Raw genomic sequence first — 20,470 nt, forward strand, 5'->3', positions numbered from 1 at the left:
GTAAAATAACTCCCCCATTACTTCCACCCTCACTCACTCATTCTCTCGTGTAGTCCCTTACCCTGCTCAGTTTGTTCTCAGTCCTTATTTGGTACCTAAAAGATACTTGTTCTTTCTGTCTCTGCAGAATCCCTCATCACCCAGAACAGTGCCTGGCACATAGTAGGCCCTCCCTAAATTTGACACATGAATGAAAAAATGCCCCCAAGGATATGACTCCTGCATTCCACAAACCCAAGGAAAAACTTAGTTTCAGCATTTGATAACCATGCATCCCACTGAATTTGTGGGACAGTTTTAAAAAACTAGAGAGCCTAACTGATTCTTTGGGCATTTCTTATAGAATTGGATGAACAAACTGGTAGCAAGTCCATAATTAGGAAGCCAGGACACCTGGGTGAAATCCCCAATGTCTCTAGTCCTGAACAGTGTGAAAATTGTGGATAAATCATTTTGGAGTGGTAGGCCCCCTTTGACCCACATCTAAAATAATATTTTCTATGAGCCGTCTTCCTAGGGGCAGGACATAGCTGTGAGATGAAGAAGATCATTTCCGTAAATCCTTTGAGATGCCTGTATTCAGATGTAATAAAAGCCACCATTTAGGTATGTCTCACATTAAGAAAATCAAATACATAAACATTCAGTGTGTGTTATTACTAAAGAAATTGTGCAAACTCCCTTAGGCCTAGAGCATTAATAATAGCATTCAATTTACTCAAATTTGATTCATGCCCAGGTCTTTCAGAACATACCAATCATTTAGCACATTGCCTTGCACCTAACTAGGGGATCAATACTTATTTACTGACTTATTGGTCAGTAAGGGAAAGTACCTGTACTGAGACATCTTAATTCTAGCATGACAAAGGTCCGGGTTTTCCCAGGGATGGCGAACTTACCAGCCCTCTGTTCTTTTTTTCCAGTCCCCCAAATCTGCCTTCATCAGTGCTGCGAAGAAGGCCAAGCTGAGATCCAATCCTGTGAAGGTTCGATTTTCCGAGCACGTGACAGTTGGAGAAACAGATGCAGTAAGTGCAGCTTCCGCTCTCTCTCCTCAGCCCTTGGCCAGAATTGGCCTGGCCATGGAGGTCTCACTCTGGGGCAGTTGCTCATCTGCTGCTCCTCAGAGTGGACAGCACTACAAAGAGGTTGTGGAGGACCTCAGTGCTCTGGGTGGGTAGCAAATGAGGGGTACGTGGCATCTGGCGAGGCCCTGGGCATTGTGGGGAGATATAATACATATCAGTTTACTCAAGATCCTTGTGGTGCTTAGAGAAATTTCATCTTTAGCACAGTAGCTTTTTACACAGAACAAGTGCCCCATAAACATCTCTTGGCTACTTGATAGAAGCAGGAATGAAGTAGTGGTTTTCTGACGATGAGGAGGGAGAGCGTCTGGTGAAATTGCACTCTCTTCACATTGAAGTGGTCCTGCAACTCTACATCTTGACTGAAGAAGACTGTGCGGTGAAGGGTGAAGCAGCCTAGGGGAAATGATCCAGACTCTCATTAAGTCACAGGGCTTTGATTAGGCACCTGCTGTGTTCCCAGCACTACAAGGGATGCAAAACAAATACCTATTCTCTGCTACTGGATACCTGTCAGTGATGTTGGGGGGTGGGGGACGGAGGGGGCAAGTGGTTCAGATTGAGACAGTACAGAATCCCCTACTGAGTGGTATGGTTTCAAGGAGCAGGTGATGCTTGACAGTCCATGCCGTGTACTGGCCAATTTGGAGGGTCATGGCCAGCCTACAGTCTTTCTCACTGCTTTGTGGGATTTACATGAGCTGAACTGTCTGCACCAGATAAACCAATGTGAAGCGGTGGGTGGAAAGCAGAAAGATGTGTGGCAAGCAGTCATGGATTATGGCCAGGGTCCCCCAGGAATCTGCTGAAGTTGGTGATACCTGGTGGCGGTGGGGGTACGGAGGGGCTAGTCAGAGCTACCAGGCACCTATGTGCTTTTGCAGGCTGTCGTGGGCTGGGCTCTCAGGAGGCCGCTGGCATGTATGTGCTGAGGCACAGCTGCAGTAGAGAGAAACTAGCCGGCCCAGCCCAAGTGGTGAAATCAGCAGGGTGCCAGGCACTTCTATAGTCCTTTGAGGCAGAGCCACTGAGAAGAAGGGATAGAGGACACAGGTGTCTTCTGTCTCCATTTCCCTGACTCTCATCCCCAAACTGAACCCAGGCCCTCCTCCATCCCTTTTTGAGGAAGGCTGCAAAGCCCAAGGTACTACAAGGCCCAACTGGTAAGCTCTCTGAATGATTGGTGGTTAGGCTTCCCATCAGTCCTAACAGAAGAGATTGAAGAGAAGTGGGGCTTGGTAAGCAGAGAGGAAAGGTAACAGTATGGAGTCCCTGCAGATCAAGGTGAAGCAGACCCTGAGGTCCAAGTCACTAAGGGGATATTTATGTCCTGAGCCCTTGAAAATCCAGAGGAAATGTGACTTGAATTTGAAAGTACAGACAGGTGCAACCTATCCCATCTCAGCATTACAGAATAATCACCAAGGCTAAGCCACCCCGTGAAGAACTCCCTCGCCCCCCTCCTCTCCCTTTCCTTCTTTCCCTCCTTTTTTTCTCCCCTCTTCCTCTCCCTTCCTCTCTCCCGTCCCCACTCTCTCCTTCCTCCACTATGACTTCCCTGTCCATGTGTCTGTTAGCCATAGGCAGAATCAAGCTCCCAGTCCAGACCAGCCTGAATGCAAATGCCCCAGAGTAGCTAGGACCCACCCAGGTTACTTTTGTTGCTCCTGGATCCACCACTAGGCATGGGACCCTTATCTGGGAGAGACACAGACACCAATCTAGGCTCAGGAAATTGCCTGATGTCACAGCAGCACCTCCCCGCCCCCCGCCACCGCCGCCACCAGTGTGGACCATAGCAGCCTCACCATTGTTTGGGACCTGGGGGAGTCCAGGCCCAGGTGACTCCAGCCTATCCTATCATCCCTTTTTCTTCATGTTCCAAGGCTTTATTAAGCAGCGAGAGCAAAAATAAATCCTGTGGGAGTTCCTTGCCAACTCTATTTTAAGCAAAATCAATTAAGTAATTATCTGAGTCCAACCCAGCGTGCTAAATAAAACCTGCCACCATTGACTGTCATCAGTCTGGGGATCCAAGGCCTCTGGGCTTGGCAGGAGCGAGGTGTCTCAGGATCAGGGAAGGAACCAGGGAGTCACACTTTTCCAACTCTGTGTCCTGTGACTTTCCACCATGGCTTGACTCCTGGCTCCCTACCACCGCCAACCACACCCTAACTCAGGAGGACTTGCTTGTTCATGTTTCAATATTTTGTCCGTGACAGTCCCTAGATTTGGACTATTCTCTTCTGGCCTTTTTAATAGTCCACACCCACCATCTCCTTCAAAATCAAAATCCAATTCACTTCGTCTAGGAAACCTTAGCTATCTTATACCTGTTGGTTTGTTTTGGTTTTATAATTGTTCTATAATGGATTCATGTTGGGGTACGGCAGGTAGGTGAGTATGCGTGTGTGCCAGGTCACTACAGCAAGAGTGTAAGACTACACGCAGGTCCTCTGTTTTTTGCCATAGCCTTCATGGGGCTTAGCATAATGCTGGGCATATAGTAAGGGCTCAGGGAATACCCATCAGCTTAAGGAATCTGGCCATCTTATGTAGCTTTTAAGTTCCTATAGAAATGATGATGTTGGCCTGGGGAAATGGTTGGATTCTCCTGATGAGTCCAGTCATCCAAGTAAGCACATATCAAGCACCTAATGCTCATATATTCAGTAGCCATTTGTTGAGCACCAACTGTGTGCCAGGAGCTCTGCTTGATGTTGGGACTACAAAGATTGAATAGGACATGGTTATTGTGCTCTGAGTTCACTGTTTGACTGTGAAAGACATTCTTCAAACTATGAGAAGAGCACTGGAAGAGATATGTGTAAGTTGCTATTGGAACACATGGGAACACCAGGTCCAAGTACCTGACGATATTGGGCAAGGCTTTACTACAGAATTTGTATCGCAGCTCGATTTTGAAAGTTGAGTCGGAGTTTGCCAAGGAGGGAAAGAGGAATACAGAGGGAACAGCCTTTATTTAACAAATATTTATGAAGAACTAAACATGTGCCAGTCTATAAATAAACACCTATGCCAGGAAAACTTTTGCTAAAGAGTTATCAGGTGTTCAAAAATGAGCTTTGTCAGTGGTTCTCAATCAGGGTCAGTAGTGCTCACGCTCAGAGAACTTTTGGAAATGCCTGAATGTGTTTTGGGTCATCTCCATGGTTTGGTGTGCTATTGGCACTTAGCGTCTCAGGGTCAGAGATGCTAAGTATCCTGTAGGGAATGACACAGTCCCTGAATGATAACTTGTCAGTGGTACGGAGGCATGAAAGAGCAGTTTGGGTACCTGGAATAGCAAGACATGACTCTGGGGAAGCTGGCAGGGGCCAGCTCAGAAAGGACCTAGGATGCCACATGGGAGGGAGAATGGCAAAGCAAAGGCATGGATATGGAACTGATCTTGATGTGAAAAGGGCCTGGTGGAAAGGAAGGTGTCATGAGATAGAAGCAGATGAGTGAGGGGGGCTCCTAAAGAGGCCTCCCATCAGCCCTTCAGTGTCTGGTGGCCTCTGTGGGCCAAGCGCCACTCTAAGCTGTGGAGCCACAGGAGAATGCAGATGCACTGTGACATGAAATGATGAACTTTGATATGATCCCGTATCTTGGAGAATTTGGTTCTGGTCTCCATGTGACATTATTATTGATCTGCTCTTTCCTTTCTTTGTCCTTCCATACCTTTGGCTTCCTGTCTCCTTCACTCGCTCCTTTCTCTTCCTTTCTACACCCTTCCTCTGGCTTCCCTCGTCCTTCCAAATGAGCCCCTCTCCTTGTCCTCCCCCTACCTGTTCCTAGAAAATGATGAAGAAAGAAGCTCTTCTCCTCATCCCCAATGTCCTGAAGGTTTTTTTAGAAAACGGGCAGATCAAGTCGTTCACATTTGATGGCCGGACCACTGTTAAGGTACATACAGAGTCTCCTCTCTCGGGGCAGCGTTGCCCTCTCCGTAGCACACATAGCTGCTGGTCCCCAAGTTCCTTTGAGTCTGCACAGAGCTGCTCACTGCTGAAGCAAGGTGGCCTTTGAGCTCCTGCTGCTGTGAGCACCAGGCTGCAAAAATACATATGTAGTCCTCGGCTGAGGGTGGTGGAGGAAATTTGCCCAACTGTGTGCAAGCGATTGTAAATGTGTATGTGTGTGTGCCTGCATGAGTGCGTGTGCATGTGCATGCATGCACATGTGCACACACATCTACTTATGAACTGCTTTGTGTCGGTGTTACACTGGGTCCTTCAAGACACTTAGGAGCTAAGGAGAGTGAACATCATTAAACCACTTATAAAGCAAAAGTGATTTATATTGATACAATAACGCCTACGCAAGTTTACACACAGAAATCAGCAAACACAGTCTCTTGGGAGATTAGCTTAGCCATGCCTTGCTTTTTAAATAACAAGCAGATCTTAAATTAAGCACTGAACCAAGATTTGAAAACTCCAGCAACAGTCCCTTTGACTATTCCTTTCACAGAAAGAGCAATTACTGAGCTGTGATTCTTAATGGCTCAGCCAGGTGTCTAAAAGTTGTAGTGATTCCTTTAGTCCTGAGGAGAAGTGATGATACCGTGTTTCCCCGAAAATAAGACTTGGCTGGACAATCAGCTCTAATGCGTCTTTTGGAGCAAAAATTAATATAAGACCTGGTCTTATTTTACTATACTATAAGATCGGGAATATAATATAATATAATATAATATAATATAATATAATATAATATAATATAATATAATGCCGGGTCTTACATTAATTTTTGCTCCAAAAGACGCTTTAGAGCCGATTGTCTGGCTAGGTCTCATTTTCGGGGAAACGGGGAATTAACCTTCAGGTTCAGCTGTGCTCTGAGACAGAAATATCCACTCCTGTTTCTTCTGAACTCCCTCCAGAAAGAGAACGCCATTTCCAGAATGAACGTTTCCATGTAACCAATGCTGGGGTCAAAACAACCCTATAAATGAAGAAACCCCTGGGTCAGGAAACTTTCCCCAGGAGTTATCACGTGTTTAGAATTGGCCTTGCCAGTGGTTCTCAACCAGGGTTGGCACTGCCCCCTACCAGACAGTATGGGAATGTCTGAGGCTATTTTGGGTCACCTTCATGGTTTGGCATGCTACTGGCACTTAGTGTCTCGGGGTCAGAGATGCTAAGTGTCCTGCAGGAAATGGGACAGCCCCTGAATTATGAAGAATTGTTTTGGCCAAAGTGCCAGTAGTACACGAGTTGCGATACACACTGGTCCTATCCATGTTGATTGAACGAAGAGTTTCTTTGGAAGGGTTAGGCCTGGGTAGGTCCCCCATGGGATCAAGGACCAAAACGAACTCCTTAGGGTGCCTGGGATGGTCTCTTGTCTGTCGAATGTCTCAGTGTGGGGGTGGGGGCGGGCATTGAAATGGAACTAGGCCACCCAGGGGAGTCCAAATGCCCCTCCTCCAGATGTGGATATCTCTCTGTCAGAATTCTCCTTGGTGTTTATTCATGGTCAGTATGTCCCCTGTAGACCTGTCCCCACACTGGACCCTTTACTCCTCTCTTTCCCCTTGGAGTCTTCTCCACGTGTTCCCCCACCTCACAACATTGCCACCATTGTTGCTTCCAGGTAGCCCCAGCCTTCTAGGACAGCAGTGTCCCCTGGCTTGTGATCTCATCCTGACTTCTGGGAGGGTGCAGTGGCTATTCATTGGAACTTGGACAGGCTGCCAAGCCACTGTCCCAGAGAGGTACCTGAATGAATTGACAGCTTGGCGCAGGGGCTGTTACACTTGTAACACCAGTTGGCACTCACCGGCTTGGCTGTCCACAATCCCAATGCAGCCGAACTGCAAAGGAAACCTCATTTGTTCCTGCCAGAGCTCTAGCAACACTGGCGCCTCTGTGACTACTTGGATAATACAAAGATATTCTCAAGTACCCACCAATTTGCAGCTGAACATTTGAATGGCTCAATGTTTTTTCATGTTCACTGAGGGGCTTCTTTGGCAGCCCTGGCTGTAAGGGATCTTTGCATTCCCAAGCCTGCTTCTTCCCTGCCTTTGGGGGCTAAGCGATGCTGACTCCACGAACACACACACTGGAGCCCCGTGTAGGCTGAAGTCACAGCAAATAGATGGCAGAAGTCTCAAACTGACATGTGGGCAGCCCCCACAGATATGTTTCCAGACACCCTAATATTAAAAAAAAGTAGGGCAGCAGAGCAGACAGAGCCCAGAACTAGTCAGATTTATGACTGTACACAAGACACGTGACATAGTTCATCTGCGTGGACACATTTTTCAAGTTGCTAAATTGATTGTCTCTACAAGCCAGCTACGATCAAAAATGAACATTTTGCCAGTAACTCAAGTCATTTCATTTAGATTTTGAATCCAGAAGTAGTCTATTTTTAATCATGATTGTGGCTTTTGCTTGTGTTAATTCCTAAATAAAGAATTGATGGACAGACCACAGCAAACATTCTGACTCAGGTGAGAAGAACCAGCACAGTGTCTGGCACTTAATAAACACTCAGGAAATAATCTGTTGAAAGGAAGGAGAGAGAGGAAATGACGGACAACCATGATCTTCTTTTGCTATATACCTGGCCAGGTCAAGTTCAAAAACACTTCCCTCCCTCGCCTCCCAAGGTACCTTTGGTATTCCTCAGCGTCCAGGCCTCTGAACAGCACTCATGCACCACTCTCATCCTGGAGACGTTGCCTGGGCCACCACAAAGGCTGAGGTCTCTGTGTGGCCCACTTTCCCAGCTTCAGTCTTTTCCCCAGGACTTCTCTTTCTTGGGAGTTCAGTTCCCCCTCCCATGGTTGGTGCTTGGAGTAGGTCAGAGCTAGAATGGATCTCCCTCTCAAGGCACTTTTCTCTTCCACAGGATGTGATGATGACATTACAAGACCGTCTTTCCTTGAGGTACATTGAGCACTTTGCTCTTGTCCTTGAGTATGCTGGGCCAGAACAGAGCCACAAATTCCTGCTTCTCCAGGACAAGCAGCCCCTGGCTTATGTAAGTAACTCTTTTACCCTGGCTTGATAGCTTTGCATGTGGCCTCTGCTAGAGAAGAGGACCCCAGGTACTCTCTTTCTGGAAAAATTCATAATGATGTGCTCGGCCAGAAACTCACAGGTCTCAACAGTGGTCTATACTACCCACCTCCAGAGGGCTTTTGGCAATGTCCCTTGTGACCTAAAAAGGACATGAAGATTGTTAGTCTTGGTTTCTAGTGGGAAAACTTTGCAGTGGTGAGTCACTGCATGGCTCCTGAATGCTGAGTTGAAGAGCTGTGTCAACTCTCCTGTCTCCTGGAAGCTGGGCCTGATAGACATTTCTGCCTCTGAAAGGAAATGGCCTTCAGATGAAGGCTATAAAGGAAGGGTCAACAAGTGGAGTCTAGCAAGAGCAGTGAGGCCAGGACAAGTGTGATCTGAGAATGGGCTGAGTGGGGCCAAGAATGGGTAGCATGTCACCCACATCAATTTCCAAGGCAGAGTAGGAGAAAGCATCTTATCATCCTAGCCTTTTCCATATGGAAAAAGGCTGGGGAAATTCAGCTTTGCTGCATAGTATTTCACCAACGGTGAAACACCAGAAGAGCCAATCAATACTCCCAGAGTGGGAGGGAAGGCGTTGGGGAGAAATGTATAAATGGAAATGAAACAAAAGCCAAAATCAGACACAAAAAATTTGCGGATTTTGGAAAGAAAAATTCTTCAAGTTTAGCTCTCAGACAAATGCAATCCAGGGACTCGTGAGTTCCCCCCTATGAAGGGAAGGTTGTGGGTGTCCTGCTTGGAGGGCGGCCTACGCGCCTCCCCACCACTCAACAGATCTTCTGAATCCAACTGGTCTCTTGTTCTAAATGGGATTTTAAACTTTTTTATTGCAAAAAAACTAAATATACAAAAGAGTAGAAGGAATTGTATAAGGAATCCTCATAACCCATGCCAGCTTCAACAGTTAGTGATACATTGCCAACTTGTTTTATCTATACCTCCAAATGGGATTTTAAATCTTTGATTTAGCTTCTAATCAGCAACTTATTCTGCTTGAGGCTGGGCCCCTCTGCAAGGTAAAGGCATTGGTCCCACAGCAAGAAAAGAGCCAGAGAAGTTCCCAGGAGCCCTCTCTTTCTACCTAGTATCTTGGGCCTTAGACCCAACTGTTGATAACAGCCATGTCCTGGATAAGTGATTCAAAAATTCTGGTCCCTTATGTCAGAAGGGCAGAAAATACCTGGGTCCTCATGACTTTTCTGTGAGGGTAGTAGGCATTGGCCAGCCGGGAGACAGAATGGTAAACAGCACCCTTGCTCAAGCCTCCCTTTGAGGAGCCACTGAGCTGGCTCCCACCAGCACAGCTGTTGATTCCCAGATCTTTTTGCCTCCAACCTCTCATCCCTGGGATTCAGGTGGTGCAGCGGACACACTATCAAGGAATGAAATGCCTCTTCCGAATAAGTTTCTTTCCCAAAGACCCGGTGGAGCTGCTACGTCGGGATCCCGCTGCTTTCGAGTACCTGTACATCCAGGTAGAGTCTGATTGGGGATACATAGACAGACAGACCAATGGACAAACAAGCAGGCAGGCTGTTCTGCCATCACAATGAAGACACTATGTAAGTTTTTCCAACCTCCAAGTAGCTCTGAAGGCCCTTTCATTTTCTGTTACCATTGTAGTCCATGGCCAATTTGGTTGGTCTGGTGACCTGAGCTGGCTGTGGTTCAAAGTCCTGTCTGTTTGTCTAGACAGATTTCATCAGTTTTCAGGAGCAAACACCAGTAGTTCCAGCACTATCACAGGATCCCAAGGTTTAACAAGTCAGTTTGGGAAACAGGGGGACCCAACCCCCAGTGCCTAGTGAGAAAATGATTCCCAATTCAGTTCATCCAGAGACATTTGCTGAGCACTTACTCTGGGCCAGGCCCTGTGCTCAGTGCTATCAATCAAGGTGAACAAAGAATTGTCTGACTTGCTAGAGCTCATAGATGTGTACATAAATAAATATAAGATAGTGTGATAGGCAGTATGATGATGACAGGGTGCAATTGTCAGTAGGGACACCCAGGAAGCAGTTTGCCAACTCTCCATGGAAGGGGATAATGAAGGCTTCACAGAGGGAGTGATGCACACATGCTCTTAGCTTTGAAGAATAAGTAGATATTTGCTATGTGCACAGATGTAGTGGAACAGGCACATTCTAAGCAAAGGGACTTGTATCTACAAAGGCTTCATGGCATGAAACAGCACAACATGATGAGAGAGCTGCGAGTGATTTATTATGGCTGAAGTGGAGAATGTGAGGTAAGGAGCAATAGGAAATAAAATGGGAAAGACAGGAAGCAGGTGGTGAAGGTCTTGATAGGTCATGACAAGTACAGGCTTTAAAATTATTTAGGGCAGTGGTTCTTAAAGTGTGGTCCCTGGACCAGCAGCAGCAACCTGAAAGTTGTTAGAAATGCAAATGCTTGAGCCCCAGCCTAGTCTTACTGAATCAGAAACTGCAGGTAGGGCCCAAAAGTCTGTTTTAACAACTCTTCTAGCGGATTATGATGCCTGATGGAGTTTGAGAACCACTACTTTAGGGCACATTAGAATTACCTGGGAAGCTTTGCGGGGGGAAAAAATGTTCTGTCCCACCCAAGACCAAATAAATCAAAATCTATGGGAATGAGGTCCAAACAGTGACATTTTCTAAATTCCTCATGTGATTCTAATGTGCAGCTAAAGAACTCCTGCTGTAGAGTGGGGGCACAGAAATGCTGAAAGGAGAGTGGCCTGGTTAGATGAGCAATGTTAAAAGACTGCAGACTGCTGAGGAAGTACACCAGCTAGGGAGCTATTGCAGTTATCCAGAGGAGAAATGGTGGGGGCTGGAATCAAGGCAGTGATGGAGGAGGGATGGGATTCAAGAGATATTTAAAAGGAGAATCGATGGGCTTTGACTCGAGTGGTAAATGTGATATCATTGCCCAAGGTAGGGTATATAGGTAGTGGAATGGATTTGGGGAAAAGATGAGTTCATTTTGAGATGTGTTGAGTTTTAGGTGCCAATAGGACATATAGAGTGCTTGATGAGAGAGGGGGTAATACTCTCCAAACTCATCTCTGACAATGTCTCTGATGGTGACACCTGGAGCTGTGCTATGGGACATCATGGTTGTCCTTGCTGCCCCTTCTGACAACCTAAAATGTTAGGAACATTTCTCAAACAGCCTTGGGTTCCTTTATCAGCACTCTACGGGGCAATGAGTTGTGGTTTCTCTATGAATTTTATAAGTTTAGTTCTTATTTTATTTGCCCTACATTTCTTCATTCAAGCTTCTGGTGGTCATCCTGGTTCAAATGTTTTGGAATTTGGTGACAAAACATGTCCACCCTCTCTCTCCCCTTTGTGATGATATTGATTTCAGCTGTATTTTTTCTTCCTTTTCTTAAATCATTTTTAGATTATTTTTTAAATTTATTTTTGATACAATTCACATACAATGTTAGTTTCAGGTGTACAACATAGTTATTCAACATTTATATACCTTATGAAGTGCTCATCTTGATAAGTCTAGTACCTATCTGGCACCATATATAGTTATTGGAATATTCATGGCTGTATTCCCTCTTTTTTTATACTAAGCAGCTTTATTGAGGCCTAATTGACACATAAAAAACTTCACGTATAAAGTGTACAATTTGATAAGTTTTGACATATGTTTATACCGATGAAACCATCACCACAATCAAGATACTGAACATATCCATCACCCCCAAAGGTTTCCTCAGGCTCCTTTGTAATTTGTCTCCCTATTCCTAGGCAACTACTGACCTGCTGTCTGTCACTATAGAGTACTTTGCCTTTTCTAGAGTTTTATATAAACGAAATCATATAGTATGTACACTTATTTTGGTCTGGCTTCTTTCACTCGTCATAATGATTTTGAGATCCATTCATGTTGTTGTGTGTATCACTAGTTCATTCCTTTTTATTCCATGGTATGGATGTACCAAAATGTGTTTATCAGTTCACCTGCTGATGGAAATTTGGGTTGTTTTCAGGTTTTGGCTACTCCAAAAAAAAAAAAAAAAAGCTTTTATGAATATCCACGTACAAGTCTTTGTATGACATATACTTTTTTTTCCCTTGGGTAAATACCTAAGAATGGAATGGTTTGATCATACGGTAGATCTATCTTTCTTTAATTTTTTACAGAAACTCCAATACTGTTTTCCAAAGTGGCTGTACCATTTTACATTCCCACCAGGCATGTATGAGAGTCCCAGTTTCTCCACATCTTCATCAGCACTTGGTATTATCAGCATTTTTTTAAGTCATTCTAATAGCATACAGTGGTATTTCATTGTGGTTTTCATTTGCATTTCCCTAATGACTAACGATGTTAAACACCTTTTCATGTGCCTATTTGCCATCCTGCATCTTTTTTTGGTTAAGTTTCTGTTCACATCTTGCCCACTTTTTTATTGGGGTTGTTTGTTTTCTTGTTATCCAGTTTTGGGAGTTATTTACGTATTGTGGATACAAGTTGTTTGTTGGTTATGTTATTTGCAGTTATTTTCTCCCAGCCTCTCTGGCTTGTCTTTTCAGTCTCTAAACAATGTCTTTCACAGAACAAAAGTTTGAATTTTGATAAAGTCAAATTTGTCAATTTGTTCTTTTATGAATTGTACTTGTGGTATCATATCTAGATTTGCCTAACCCATAGTCACAAAGATTTTCTCCTGTTTTTTTCTGGAAGTTTTATCATTTTAGGCTTTACATTTAGGTCTGTGATCCATTTTGAGTTAACTTTTATGTGTGGTACAGGGTATTGATCAAAGTTGGGTTTTTTACATGTGAATATTTAGTTGTTCCAGCACCATTTGTTGAAGACTATCCTTTCTTCACTGATTTTCCTTTGCACCTTTGTCAAAAATCAGTTGTCTATGTATGTGTGGGTCTATTTCTGAACTCTCTCTTCTGTTCCATTGATCTACCTGTCTAGCTTTATGGCAACATCACACTCTTTTGATTACTATCGCTTCATAGCAAGTCTTAAAATCAGGTAGTGTTTGTCCTCCAACTTTGTTCTTCTTTTTCAGAGCTGTTTTGGCCATTTTCGGTCCTTTGCGTTTCCGTGTGAATTCGCTTGTCAGTTTCTACCAAAAACTTGCTGTGATTCTGATTGGAATTGTGTTAAATCTATAGATCCATTTGGGGAGAACTGACATCTTAATAATATTGAGTCTTCAAACCCATGAACACAGTACACGTTTACATTTATTTAGGTCTTCTTTAATTTTTTCAGCAATGTTTTCTAGTTTTCAGTGTACAGGTCTTTCACATATTTTGACAGATTTATCCTTAATTATTTCATATTTGTGATGCTTTGGTAAATGGTTTTGATTTTTAATTTGAATTTCTGATTGTTGCAAGCATGTAGAAATATAATTTGTTTTTGTACATTGTTCTTATATCCTGCAACCTTGCTAACTCATTAGTTCTAGTAGTTTTTCTTTTACTTTTAGATTCCATTGGATTTTCTGCATAGATGATCATTGATGAAACCTTCCTTTTCCACTCTTTCCTATACTGTAGTAATACCACCATGGCTCTCTAGTCCCTTAGCTCATTCACCTCAATACAATGGGCAACTGGTCTAACCAAGGCTGAATCAATGATAGCTGAGACTCTGACCCTCAGGGTTTGGGGATTGTCATACCCTTGGCCAGTAACTCCTTTTAGGATAGCATAAGGAAGAGTGACTCACCACAGCTTTTGATCTTCAGAGCCCAAAGAACAAAATATTTGCTCCATCCCTGCAATCCATCTCTCACCCTAGGTTTCTGGGCCAGAGCCCTATAGAAAGCCCCTCCCAAGGTCTCTCTTCCTTTGTTTCCATCTGAGCTAGTAGAGCAACCCTGTATGGCTGGGTGTGTGTGTGTGAGTATAGGTCCCCCCCCGCCAAGAAAAGGCAGGGAGGGTCTCTTGTAACAAGAGGAAAGAAAGAGAGTGTTGCTATGTCTCACTTTTGCAGTGACCTAGATGTTCGGCCCACTTGTGCCTTGCCTCTGTGTGCACCCATCACTGGGAAGAAGGCTGTCCAATATCCGCTGAATGACATGAATAGTGTCTCTGAGACCCAAGGTTTCTCTGTTACCTCTTCCCCAAAGGCAGGATTTTCCTCTTCCCCTTGACCTAGGATGATTTACTGATACAGGATGTTTTTCTGGAATGGAAGGGAGTAGAAAAGGGTGGGGTAGGGAGGGAACATCTCCTTTAATTGACAGGTTTGGACTGCCCTCTCTCACAGAGTCGAAATGATGTTATCCGAGAACGCTTCGGAATGGACCCCAAGCCGGAGATGCTTTTGGGCCTTGCTGCCCTTCACATCTATATCACTGTCTCAGCCACTCGACCTAGTCAGAAGATTTCTCTCAAGAATGTAGAGTGAGTTGTGCTGGGGCCCTTGGGATGGGAGCCCTTCTAAAGCTGTGTAGGGAAAAGATGCAATGGTTGAACTATGCTATGCTTTTCAGGAATGTAGGTCTGGGATGGGGGTGACAACTGGAGTGTCTCATACCAAGACCATGATGTACTTGAGCTACAGCTTCTACTAGGGTACTGTGGCCAATGTAATTCTCCTGCCCCCATCCCTGTTTCTCTTTCTCTTTCTCCCAGGCTCTATTCCTGCATCTCTGCCTCTCAGGTTCATTCAGTTTCTCTTACTATCTTCCTTTCTCTATCCCAGTTTGTCTCTCTCACTAAGTTCTTTTCTTGTGCTTTTAGGAAGGAGTGGGGCCTGGAACCCTTTCTTCCCCCCTCCCTCCTGCAGGGCATCAAAGAGAAGAACCTCCGAAAATCTCTCTCTCAGCAACTTAAGGCCCACCAAACATATCCTTCCAGCAGCACCAAGGTACCCAAAGTAGGCTATTGGACACCCTGCTCAGGCACTAGTGGCCATGGGGGCTCCTGCATGATTCCCCCGCAGCTCTGGTCTTCTGGAGAAGCTCCCCACTGTGTTCAACTTGGGTATACATCCAGCTTGGACAGATATGAGGGACGATTGCAGAAAGGGGTTACCCCCAAGCCTGAATCTCCCCGACAGACAGCTCAGTGGCCAATCACTGAGTGAGCCCAGGGTCCTCAAAGCAAAGGGGCCAACATGCAGGTGGAGAAAATTCTCGGGTCATTTCAGCCATTTAGTCAGTGCTGGTTGAACACCTGCCATTGTGGACATCACTGGACCCCGAGGAGGTACATGTTTTCCATAGAAATGACTGGTCTGTTCCTCATTAGCTTTCTAATTCATTAGTCCTGGGACAGGGAATTCTGGCAGATAAAAGCCTAGCCCAGTGCAACAAAGCCTGACCCGGAGAATGGGTGATTGGGTGGCATGGAAGGCTCAGGTCACTGCTATGCTCTCCAGCACTTTCTCAGGTGCCCTCTGAAGGACTCCCACTCCCTGCTCCCCCAGCCCTGGAGTTTGTAAGGCTCAGTCTGCTTGTGCCCAGGAGTCAGGAGGGTGTTGAGAGGCACTGGAATCAGCATGCAGATGTAGACACAGGACATAATCACCCCATATATTTCACCCATTCCAGATTCCTTGCATTACCAAATAGCTTCTCCTTTTAGGATGCAGATTTTTCCAGAGTTAAACCATTCCTACCTTGCTGTGTATATTTAATCAAATTGTTTTCTTCCCAGAGGAGAATATCAGTGCTCCCAACCGTCTCCTCAGCAAACACTTTTGGAGGCCCCCCAGTGTTCGGGCTGGAGATACAAAGATAAAGAAGTCCTGGTCTCCGCCCTCGAGTCAGGCACAGGCTAGTGGGGAAACACATAGTCACAACACAGTGCGACAGGCGTGCGTGCTCTGGAAGCATGCAGAAGGAACACCCAACCCCGCCAGAGGGAGCTGGAAAAGACCAGGAATCGTGCATTTGACACCAGAGCTGGGTCTTGACAGACAGATAAGAGTTTGGCTCGATGAGCTGGGGGGAGGAAGACTTTCCCAGGCAGGGAAATCTGTCTGGCCAAAGGCCTGGGGATATGAGAGAACATGGTACATGGAAAGAAATGCAAATAGTTCAGCATAAGCCAGGAGAGAATGTTCAAGGAACATTCCTGTGGCACTGGGGTGGGGGGCAGTGGGTGCAAGAGAGGAGGCTGGAGAGGTTGGCAGGAGCCAATTCATGGAGAGTCTTGTGTGCCTGGGAAAGGAGTTATATTTCACCCTGTAGGCAGCGGGAACCATTGAAGGGTTTAAGCAGACAGCTGATGTGATTAATCTAATGTTTTAGGGTGCTCCCACTAAGCAGTGTGCAGAGGTTGAGGGAAAGGAGTGTCATACTGAAGGTAACCTGGCTGCCACCCTGACATATGTCGGGGGGCATCAAGGCAATGAGCGTGGGGCTAGAGAAAAGGGGTGGATAGCTTGGAGAGACACTTAAAAGGTGGAATCAAGATAATTTGGTGACTGGTGGCCCTCTCAGGTAAGAGGATGAGGGAGGAGTCCAGTGTGACTCCTAGGTTGGACTTAGGGGTGCTCAGGATTAAAGGTATTGAGAGGGACCCCCAGTTGGGGATGGCCAGTATCTAGTGGCTGTAGGGGATCTCAGGAGAGAGGTATAGATGAGGTGGGGTGTCACAGTTGGGGAAAGTGTTGGAGTTAACCCAAGAACAAAATAAGCAAGCTGAATTCTCAAGGAACGAGGGTCAGGAGGAAGAAGCAGGGTTTAGAAAGGGAAAGGGAATGCTAGAGGCAAGAGCTGTCCAAACTAGAACCTTCCTGGGTCTCCTCACACTCCCACAGTGTGGCTTGCTGACTAGTGCCTGTCCTAAGATCATGACACTCCCTCCTGAGAACATGGTTTGCTTTTGTGCGTCTCAAGTTTGTCGTATTTCTGGGTGGGTTGTTTCTACAGGGCTCTGCAATACAGGCAAAGCTCCAGTATCTTCGAATTCTGAATGAACTTCCAACCTTCACTGGCGTTTTGTTCAACACTGTGGGCCTGGTCAGTGAGGGCAGTGGGAGTGTGGGGGGGGAGGGAGCCCTCTGTGTGTGTTGTCCTTGGGTGGAGAGCAGGAGGGATTCCATTAGAGCTTTAGGGGGGCATTCTCTCTCGGCAAATATTTCTAAAGTCCTTCCCTCCTCTTCCTCCTCCTTCTCTCTCTCCCCTCCTACGGTGCTCTGGTCCTGCCTCTGGTAAAATCGTAAAGTAGGAGGCGATATTTGTTTTCAGTATCCCTCCATGACCCTTTTGTGTCCCCTCTCCTCCATTTCAGGGGTTGGCAAACTTTTTCCATAAAGGGCCAGGTAGTACATATATTAGGCTTTGCAGGCAGGCCGTGCACATGTCACAAATATTCAGTCCTGCCATTGTAGCATGGAAGAAGCCACAGACAAATGTATAAACAAATGAGTGTGGCTGTGTTCCGCTATCCCTATTTATGGACCCTGAAATTTGAATTTCATGTGATTTTCACGTGTCACAAATATGGTTCCTTTAATCGTTTTCCAACCATTTAAAAATGGAAAAACCATTCTTAGTTCGTGGGCCTCCAAAAACTGATGGTGGGCCAGCTTTGCCATGGGCCTGCGTTTGCTGACCCCTGCTCTGTTTCATCGCCCTTCCTTATACCGCTTCAGCCCCAACCCAAGGCTTCCTGAGTTAGCATACTTCCCCCTGTCTGCCCAGGGCCTCCATTGCAACAACACCCCTCTGCGGAGTGGGAGGGAGTGCTGGCCCCCCTAAGACTGTGCCCCAGGCTAGTTTCCCCTGGCAAGCTGTGGTGAAAGGAAAGTCACAACACCATGCTGACTGGATCCAGGTGCTTGTCAGGCTCTGGGAAACATGCTGTTGTGTTCATGCGCGTGGGCACACCAGTGGAAAGCTGCCTATCAAAGAACCTATAGCAGATGGAACACGTTCCTCCAGATGATGCTGATACCAGGGAATAGGCCCACAGAAGACTCAGGCCTGATGGAGCCAAGGAGCCTATCGGGACCACTTAAGGGAATTCCGTCCATTTGGTGCAGAGGTAGCCATTTACATACTGGGATTTGAGGATCACTGACAGCCCACTATCCCCTCCGTCCACTCCCCCCCCACCACACTTCTGCCACTGTTGAAATTCTTATAGGCCATTCCTTTGGGTTAAGACTGCTGTTGTGTCTATTAAGGGAAAATATCTTCTTAGGGAGGGAGACCCACCTCCCCCGCCCCACATGAAGTACCCAATCAACCCTTAACACCTTAGGCAGAGTATTCTTTTTCACTTTAGCTTTTGGCACCCAGTGAGAAGTGCAAGTTTGAGTGGCTGTTGGTCCAGCGAGGGATAAAGACCAAACACAGGATGCCACCTGTTCAGGCAGAGCATTGAGTGGAGGCCTTGAGTGGCCTGCAGCCACAAATGGAAAGTCCTTGGGATGCGATAGGAATATGGTGCTGTAAAGGCCCGGAAACAAAGCTCGCTTACTTCATGATTTTGCTAGAGCCAGCCCTGCTGCTGTTCACTTCACTCAAGCTGCTGCTGAGGCTAACGTGCCCATTTGGACTGATGATCTGGGGCCCTGACCTGAGAACAGGAGCATCCCAGATCATTTTCCCCTGAAGGCTGTCCTTCTGCCCTGACACTGAGCCCCAGATGTTTCCAGACCTCCCAGCAAAACTGGTCCAATGCCTGTTTTCTATTCTCTCCTCCTGCTTCCTCTCCCCATCTCCTCTGCCTTCCTATGAATGCTGCCCACCACACTTGGGCACCAGGACGAGAAGCAGTCAGCCACGACTCTCCTAGTGGGACCCCGTCATGGTATTAGCCATGTTATTGACCTCAAAACCAACCTTACCACTGTGCTGTCCGAGTTCAGCAAGATCAGCAAGATCCAGCTGTTCCGGGAGAACCAGGGCGTGGCACGGGTGGAGACCAGCATCATGGATGCCAAGGTAAGCCCAGCTTTGGGACCCACTTCTCTCCAGGGACAGGCCTTGGGGACAAAGAAAGAAGTAAACTTGAGAAAGGGCGTTTGAGCCTATCAGGTGAGGTTCAGTTGTTCTGAAGTGGTTCAGACCCTGAACCCCTTTGGGCTCATCTTTCTTTCCCTTCTCAACCCTGTGGGATCTGGTATCTTCTTGGCCACGTATTAAGGTCAGCCATTGCTAGGGAAAGCTAGGGAGTGTCCAAGCAACCCGTAAGAGGTTTTTAGCAAAGAGCAGAGGAACTGGAGAACTTGGAGCTACACCCAGGCCATCATTTCCAAATCTTTCTTGTGTCATAGCACACATAAGAAATTACATTCATGTGGAATACTGCAGTAAATGGACCAGTCCCCAGATACCCTGGACACCCCAGGCGCTGCCTGGCTGCCCCAGAGGCTGAAAGGATATGTGCACACCATTTGGGGAGCCCTGCCATAGGCACACCCGCTTGGAATCATGGAGAAGGGGATGTCTGAGTATGTGGCCAGAACCAAGGGGGCCTGGGGAAGTGGTGAGCAGGTAGAACGTAGTCCCAATTTCAACTCCCAGAGTCCACCTCTTCCAGAACCTTAGAACATTTCCCATAGATCAGCTCCTTCAGCCTGGCAAGAAACTTGTGCAGAGTCTGGCAGCCATGGTCAACCACCTCCTCCACGGCTCTCCTGTTTGGATACCCAGTGACCAGTGTGGGTGGGGAGCAGGTCTGCCAGCTGGTGAAAGCTATTAGAGGAGGTGCAACTTTTCTTCCTTAAAGGATTTCCCAGTGGGAGATGTTGTTAGCACATTAAGAGGTTTAGTGTTTGCTGTTTCTAAAAGAGCAAATTATTTAATTTATTTTTGTCTTTGTGAAACCCAGAAAGCTTTAATATGTTAATTTTTCCACCTGCGATTCACAGGATTGCCATTGGTTTAGGAACCTGCCTGGAGCTGATATTTAATTGGCTTGTGGCCACTTCCTCAACCAATGATTTCTGCCCTCCTCAGATGTTGTTGGGTAAAAAGCCAAATAGGTAGGTAGGGAAGGGGGAGGAAAGACAAGACATGCGCGGGAGATGTGGCTTCCTGAGAAATAAAAAGGGTTTAAAACAGAGAAACATCTTGCCAACTGAATCTTCTTTGCTCTGTGACATTGGCTGCAGAATATAATTTCCTCGAGAGCTTTTGAAAAATACAAATGCTTGGGTCCTACTCCCAGAGATTGTGATTTAATTGATCGAGGTATAGCCTGGGCATCAGGATTTATTTATTTTCCAGTTCCCCGGGTGATTCTGTAGTACAGCCAGGTTTGAGAACTACTCACCTCTGGGTCTAGAGCTTTGGGAGGAAGCAGACCAAACAGGATCAGTGTTGCCTGAGTGAGGAGCACTGTTCTTATTTCCAGGAGCAATCTAGCCACAGTTGTGGGCATGAATGCT

General features: G+C 46.2%; 1 protein-coding gene across 17 annotated transcripts in view; it reads left to right on the forward strand.

Moving 5' to 3' along the window:
* The window catches only part of FRMPD3 (FERM and PDZ domain containing 3), a 131,015-nt gene that overhangs the window by 85,603 nt on the left and 24,942 nt on the right, over positions 1-20,470 (forward strand). For 13 of the 17 annotated variants that reach the window (XM_074323518.1, XM_074323521.1, XM_074323522.1 and 10 more), the window contains 8 exons: positions 927-1,031; positions 4,896-5,003; positions 7,962-8,093; positions 9,496-9,615; positions 14,387-14,523; positions 14,863-14,989; positions 17,001-17,090; positions 18,843-19,022. In XM_074323518.1, coding sequence (XP_074179619.1) covers positions 927-1,031; positions 4,896-5,003; positions 7,962-8,093; positions 9,496-9,615; positions 14,387-14,523; positions 14,863-14,989; positions 17,001-17,090; positions 18,843-19,022 — 999 coding nt within the window. Of the gene's footprint in view, positions 1-926; positions 1,032-4,895; positions 5,004-7,961; positions 8,094-9,495; positions 9,616-12,288; positions 12,386-14,386; positions 14,524-14,862; positions 14,990-17,000; positions 17,091-18,842; positions 19,023-20,470 lie in introns of those variants that run through there. The other 4 variants (XM_074323526.1, XM_074323516.1, XM_074323515.1 and 1 more) reach the window with 3 other exon arrangements.

This window comes from Rhinolophus sinicus, chromosome X, assembly GCF_036562045.2.
Source record: "Rhinolophus sinicus isolate RSC01 chromosome X, ASM3656204v1, whole genome shotgun sequence".
In the NCBI taxonomy this organism is placed as follows: Eukaryota; Metazoa; Chordata; class Mammalia; order Chiroptera; family Rhinolophidae; genus Rhinolophus; species Rhinolophus sinicus.